General features: G+C 39.1%; 1 protein-coding gene across 3 annotated transcripts in view; it reads right to left on the reverse strand.

The window, feature by feature from the left end:
• Positions 1-5,293, reverse strand: part of LOC107688821 (transcription factor Maf-like) — an 80,252-nt gene extending 74,959 nt beyond the window's left edge. For all 3 annotated transcript variants that reach the window (XR_001634272.1, XM_016486606.1, XM_016486616.1), the window contains exon 1: positions 3,683-5,293. Coding sequence is in view for 2 of the 3 variants with exons in the window: in XM_016486606.1 (XP_016342092.1) it covers positions 3,683-4,653 (971 nt within the window). In the remaining variant the exon portion in view is untranslated. The remainder of the gene's footprint in view (positions 1-3,682) is intronic.
• Between the last annotated feature and the right edge of the window lie 2,394 nt (positions 5,294-7,687).

The following is a 7,687-nucleotide window of genomic DNA, read 5'->3' on the forward strand; positions in this document are numbered from 1 at the left end:
AATAGCTGGGTTTGTCCCTTTTTAACCCAGCGCTGGGTTATATTTAACCCAGCATTTTTTAGACTGCATAAATAAATAAATTCTGTCTAAAAAGTTGACATATATATATATATATATGTATGTATATGTCATATATATATATATCATACAGGACAAAAATAGAACATACTGAATTAATGTTTCACTTTACACTTTTTTAATGTACACTTTAAGTTTTAAAACTGTCACCAAATGTATCATAATCAGTGTGAACCAAAAAAATAAATAAATAAAATAAAATAAATAAAAACATAATAAAATAAAATGAAATAAAAATAGAATATTTCTGGCAAAAAGCTGGAACTAGAAGTATATATTTTTAAAAAGTATTAAAAAATGGAATAGAAAAAAAAAAAAAAAGGAAACGTACTGAATTGATAATGCACACTTTAAGTTTTGTTGTAGTTTTCTGAAGCAGATACCAAAAGTGTCATATTTGGTGTGACCAAAACAAACCCATACGTAATAGTAGTAGTGGTAGTGGTAGTAATAATAATAATAATAATAAACATTTATTTCAAAAAAAAAATCTCTGGCTAAAAAGCTGTAACTAGATGCATATTAAAAAAAATATATATTAAAGAAATAATAATGATAAAATGAATAACTGGAATAGAAAGAGTCCACGCTGCACCTGCTGTCTGGTACAGTGCGTGTCTACAGTTCTGAGTTATAACGGTGATGTCATTAACCGGTTTTGCGTTTTGACCTTATCAAACAGAAAAGCCATAAATTACGGGCACCGCAGCCACTCAAAGGCAGTCGAAGCCCAGCTGGGGAAAATCACCAATGATTCATCAATTTAAAGGAGCAGAAACAAGGTCTTTTCTCCACTATTAATCATGCAAGAAATCATTGTGCTTTCCACGGTGTGGACCATACAGCCTTTTCCCTGAGCTCACACAGCCCAGCGAATGAAAGATGGGCTCTGAACGCGGTGCGTTTAAGGGTGTGTGCGTCATCCGTTTGATATTCAAATCATCATTGTGCTGATGAGCCACTAAGTTTTCACCGAACGCCCTGAATTCAGACGTCCCCCCACACACACACTTCTTTCCAGCTGTGTGCCCACGTCCTGCTTGCTGTGACAATGAGAGGGGAAGCTTGACTCACTCTTCTAATTATTTTGGGGCTGATAATACTCATGGCTTGAGAGAACGATGATGGGCCTAAAGAGATAAAGAAGCCGAAAACGTCAAGAGTGGAGAAAACAAAAAGGAGATGTGACATTGAGAAACAGGGTGTTATTTGAAATCTTCAGGGGTATTTGGTGGGTGAGAAGTGGAGGTTATGGCATATAAACAATGCCAAATCATACTTGTGAATTTTGTTTTGTGCTTTAGAAAACACAAACAGACCACAACTCGTTTGTTTTGATGAACTCTTAAGTATAATGATATTTCTAAATAGGCCTGACTGGTAGTCAAGAGTGACTGGTAGAAAATAAATAAAGGTTATTGTTAATAGTCTACAGGGTCACAATCAAGTTATTCTTATCTAAAGGAAACATGATCAGTTATCGAACTTGCAGGTTCTGTCAGTTTTAGGTGCACTTTGGAAAAGCTCCAGTGATTTAGAGGCGAATCTGTTTGTCAAAATCACAGTTTTTGCGGAATATACCAGTTATTTGAATGACAGTTTAAGCAAGTAACTCTCTCTAAATTAATGATTAACCAGGGCAGCGAAACTGAACTGTCCTCGTGTGTGATAAGATGAGTTTAAACTGCGGTGCACGAAATGAGATTTTTAACAGTAACAGAAATCAATTTTAAAAACGGAAAGGGAGGAAAAAAGGTCTGTTTCGCTCCTGAAATCAAGTGCTATTTAAATACAAGTTTTTGCTTGTGAATGATTTTTTTATTATATTATATCGAATCTGTCTTTAGTGAATTAGGTATTGAACTATTCTGATATAAACTCACACAGCGCATGCAGTGCAAAGTGCGAGCGCATTTTGTCATGTTTATCAAAAAATGTTGCTTTATACAATGTTATGTTGGCTTTTTTCAACTAAAAATAATTTTATGTGTCATATGTTATTTCAGTTCAATTAAAATGTAAGCAAATCCGATTTAATAAGATGTATATTTGCTCATCTGGCGAAACTCGAGCGAACTGTCTCGCGGCAACAAGTGAAATCGTGAACTTTCCTCAAAACGATCAGACATTAAACATCAAAAACTCGTATTTAATTTCCCAATCAGCATGTGATATTAAATACGGTAGCTATTCAGTGGGAGTCTCACATTTTAGGCGTACTCAAATAACACGAGGACATTTGATTTGCAATATTTAACATTTATTGATGAACTATACTGCTCCAGTTTGTACAGTCATTATTTTGTGAATTAATCGATATCAAATATGAAAACATTGTATTAACAGTAGCACAAGTATAAGCTGGGGCTATTAAAGGTCTTATTTCCCACCTGATGCAAGTAAATGTTTTAAAGCAGCGTGCTCCGAAATATTTCAATATTCTATCATATAATAATTTGATTTATATTTAGATGTAAATGCTATAATAACAGGTTTGAGTGCAGTATTTCGAGCGCGTGCCAAGACAAACTCTTCATTCTTCAGTGATAGGCTTCAAAATTCTTCTGAGAATAATTTAGAAACACTTTAGTCCATCGAACAGTTCGAAATCGCTCGTTTTACCATATTTTATGGTCAAGCAATGGCTATGTGGAGTGACATATTTGTCAAAATTGCAAATCTTTCAGTCTTAAGTGTATCACACTGAGATAAGTTACAATTGTTTCAGGGGTTTAATAATGTCTCTTCGTCCGAAAAAAAAAGCATAATCATACAGAATCACTCTTCTTGCCAAAACACGTTTCATCACTAAAATTGCTGTACAAAAATGACAGGAGTTTGTCGCAAGAATCATGGAGGCAATGTTTCATGTAAAGGATGAAAAGATGTCACTTTTTTACTCAGAGTCCCAAAAAGTGGACACCAGACAATGAGAAAATGAATGTAACATCGGAGCGTTTCAGTTCAGTTCGTTCAGGGAAAAGAAACACAAAACATCGGCAGCCAACATGACCAGCATGTGGGCTCGACATATCGCGTCCGACACACAAATAAATACATTACTGAGTGAGTTCTTCACAACAACACAAAATGTGATGGAGTTTGAATGAAACAATGTCAGTCTCGCTCAGTTTATGAGGGAAATGAGTCTGTTCAGACACTCGACATGAGTTCAAACACTTCTCCATGCTTTCAGTGTACAGTGCCCTCACGTAACCAGCATGTCACTTGAACTTTACAAAAATGTGAAGTTAAAAGTTACGCAACACGAGGCGTAGGACAACATGAGGAAGTATCAAATGAAAGTATACGTTCACATATTACAGTTTCAACAGAATAAACAAAATGATAACAACTCGGCGATGGAAAATGTCTTATTATTGTCCAAAAGCGGAGAGCAAAAGTTGCGTGGGCTAAGCTCTAAAGCTCGATTTCTTCATTACTGGATTAAATGTATCTACATTAAAAAAATATATATATACTAATAATAAAAGTGAGAGGAAAACGTGACTGCCCCGCGTGCGCCCAATCCAACACAACGAGAGAACAACGCGCGTACGCAACTTTTGCACATCGCTGCTCTATTAAGTGCCGGTAAACTCACATGAAAAACTCCGGGGACGACGGGTTGTTGTCGCTGCTGGATCCGTTTTCTCTGAAGCCGCTGCTGATGAGCTTCTCGTACTTCTCTTTGTACGCGTCTCTCTCGCGCACCAGTCTGGAGATCTCCTGCTTGAGGTGGTCCACCTGCTGCAGCAGATGGGTCTTTTCGCCCTCCAGGACGTGCCTCTGCTGGACCCGCTTGTAGCGACACGACTGGGCATAGCCTCTGTTTTTGAGGGTTCTCCTCTTCTGTTTGAGCCGGATGACCTCCTCCTTGCTGACCCCCCGGAGCTGTCGGTTGAGCTCGCGCACGGACATGGTCACCAGCTGCTCGTCCGAGAAGCGATCGTCCAGGTCCAGGTGCATGTGCTGGTGGTTGGCGGAGTTGCCGTTGGACTGCAGCCCGGGCGTCGGATGGTGCCCGCCCGGGTGGTGGTGGTGATGGTGGTGGTGGTGGGGTGCCCCGTTCTGGGCTGCGGCGGCCGCGATGACCGCGGAGACCACCGCGGCGGCGGATCCCATCTCCTCGCCGGCCATGGCGCCTCCCGCGCCGGCTGCGCTGGCGAACTGCTGCCCTCTAGCATAGCCGTCGAAGCTCTGGAGCTGGTGACTGCTGTTGATCAGCGCCTCCACCGCGTCCTCGGGGCTGAAGCCCAAAGCCTCCGGGTTGAGCTGCTGTTGGTAACCGGTCATCCAGTAGAAATCCTCCAGGTGCGCCTTCTGTTCGCTCCCGGAGCCCGGGCTGGGCGCCGAGAAGCTTGGAGAAGGGGGAACCGAGCTGCAAGGCGTGCTCATCGGGGTGGAAGACAGGGATCCCCCGGCGATCAGGCGGCTGCACTGGCTGATGCTGCGATCGGGCTCCACCGGCTCCTTTTTCACTTCAAACTTCATCAGATCGAAGTCATTAACATATTCCATGGCCAGGGGACTGGTGGGCAGGTCGGAGCTGCTCATTGCCAGTTCTGATGCCATCCTTTTGCTGTTGACAGTCCTCCAAAGGGGGTGAAGAGCAGCTGTCAAAGTGGTGGGGTTCGAGACAGCGTGAGCCAGCTTGATTTCTTTGTTTAATTCTTCAAAAGCAAAGAAAAGGGTTCGCGAGCGCCGATTTATTTATTTTTTTTAAATTCGCCTCTCGCGCACAGACGCAGGAGCGCGCGCGTCTCCAGTTCCTCTCTCTTTGTGCGCGAGTGTCGACGCGTTTGAGTCGCAAACATTTAACACTGCATGGCTGCGTGGATTTGTTCTGTCTTTCTTTCTTTTTCTCTCTCAATAGTTTCGTTGAAATGAAGACCGTAACATGTATGTGATTGGCAATTGGATGCTTGGCTGGAGGAAAAAAAAAAAGTACTCCGGGCTTGTTCTAGAGTTTTTAAAGGATCACCGAGCATATGAGTATAAAAGCAATGCTGAGTTTTATAGCCGCCCTGACGTCAGGTTTGAAATACGAAATTGACTCGGACTCGTAGCCAATAGGCTCGCTGAATCCGACGGTCAATTTACATACTAGAGAAGAAACAAAAGTTTCCCGAACTGTCAGAACTGACAGAGAGCTAAACGACGATTTTAACCCTTTATGGACAGCGATTTTTTGGGGTTTGGCGTTTAAAGCAGGTAAAGCTTTTGCACATCTTTTCATTCAATGCATTTTTTTTTTCACATTGCCTATTGTTTAAAATAAAGCGATCTGACAGTATGCAATGATCATACTGATTTATACATAAATGATATATTAATAACCTTAAAAAGATAATTTACACTTAGGCTATTGTAACTATACGTTACGAAATTTCTTATAAGAAACCACATTTAGACCATATTAAAGTCCATAAATGTCACGCAAGTAATGTTTTAATTAGCCTACGTTATCGCTTGAGCTATTATTAATATTTCTCAGACATATTGGAGAGAAAAAAGTACACGACGAATATATTAGCGACAGATGTAACTACTAAAGCAATTAAAATGGCCATATGGTTTCCACAGAGTACGCGTCTTTATGCTGTTTTAATGTGAATATATTCATTTATTAGATACTTTTTTTCTTCTCCACTGTCCCACAAAACGTGGCCGGGAAGCCCTTACATGCGAGCGGACAAGCGGTTTCAAAACTCAACAGCGCCCCCTCTCGGCTGAGATGAACCGCATCTGTGTATTAGCGGAGTGTTTCATCTCTGTGTCAGATCACTGTCACATGTTTAGATTGCTTTAACGGCACTGGGGAGCAGTTTTATGATGACATATCAATAGATTTAATGTGCACTTAATGTACGTTAAGTGCATAGGCAGTAATCAAATGATCGTTTAAGTATATATATATATATATATTTTTTTTTTTTGGACAAACCTTAATTTAATCATATACTTAGGGTCACTTGAGTATGCACTCTAAAAAACCCTTTTTTTGTTTAACCCAACCTTCTGGGTAGTAACCCAAACGCTGTGTCAAAACAGCCCAATTGCTGGGTTTGTCCCTATTTTACCCAGCACTGGGTTGAATTTAACCCAGCATTTTTTAGAGTGTGGGGTGTGTTGTTATACATTTTTGCTACCAGTGTATATTTATTTATTTTTCTTCATTGATATGGCCACATTTTCCATTAATGTTTCTGTCAGTATATAGTTAAGCACTGAGTAATACTACTGGACAACATGTAATTAATCATTAATTATTTGAGCAGCTTGTAATTACACATGGTTCTTGTTGTTTTTTATTATTGTTATGAATTATAGTAGCGTGTAATATAAGTAACATGAGCACATTAATGTAGAGTATTGCTTGTTATACTTGTGTTTTGCTGTTAAATAGACTGCGTGCACAAGCACTACACGTGTCTCTCCTTAAGTGCTCAGAAACGGCTCTCTTTGCTGGAGGGTTTCTTAATAAACAGGATTTCTCTCCTAGAGCAGCATTAGCTCATGAGAGCAGACAATAAAGAAGACGATTCTCACAGGAGATATTGAAATGTGGTCGAGCTCTCTGTGGAAAAGCCACGCCAGGAAGCCACGCAAACTACAAAGCCGCCAGTGTAAAAAATAAAAATAAATACAAGCCCAGAGTCCCAAAAGGAAGTAAATATTCTCTTAGTCTCAGTGACTGTTCTCGGGGACCCAAACCTAGAAAATCAACATATTATTTCATTAATTAGATCACCCAACAAAAGCCTTCGGAGGCCTTTCAAAAAGCGCTGAATAAATATTGAATTTATGTCCCTTCTGACTGTATAACTGCTCAACAATCAAGAGAAATAAAGAGTCCCAGATATGAAATTTATACTGTATATATCTTTAGAGCAGTGGTAATATAGTTAGCATTGCCGTAATGTATCATACTTGTCCCACAATGTTTTCTGTAATTGTAACATACTTTTAACATCACAGAAGTGGTATATCGATATAAAATATGATCATAAACATGAATATATATGGCCTGCTATTAGTGCACTACAGAAGAAATGCATCTGCTGATTGCAAATCACAGCTAACATTGATGACATGAAATATTTATATTCTGCTTATGCTGTGGGGTGAAACCCAGCATACGGTTTACCTGTTTACATGAACAAAACAAATGAGATTAAGATTTTATGTGCTGTTGTGATTTATAATTGTGTATGTGTCCTTTTACGTCACCTGATGGAAGAACTGTATTTACTAGGGTGTACTGTCAGAGGTTGGTTTTAAGGATTCATTCATTTCACTGGTGTAATACATTATGTAAATTGTGTTTTATTATATTATATTGTTGTGTGTGTGTGTGTCTGTTGTGGTTGTTAGAGGTTGATTTAAAGTATTCATTCAGTTGTGTAATACATTACTAAGAATACAATATTCATATCATATATATATATATATATATATATATATATATATGCATAATATCCAAAATTATCATGTTTTTGAAAGATTTCATGAGATTGACCTTTATTTTTTAATAACTGGAAGAATGCAAGCATATGAACATTGTAAAAAGTGGGGTAACACTTTATTTTATGGTGTCCTTGTTACA

Source organism: Sinocyclocheilus anshuiensis, unplaced genomic scaffold (genome assembly GCF_001515605.1).
Source record: "Sinocyclocheilus anshuiensis isolate Anshui unplaced genomic scaffold, SAMN03320099.WGS_v1.1 scaffold669, whole genome shotgun sequence".
In the NCBI taxonomy this organism is placed as follows: domain Eukaryota; kingdom Metazoa; phylum Chordata; class Actinopteri; order Cypriniformes; family Cyprinidae; genus Sinocyclocheilus; species Sinocyclocheilus anshuiensis.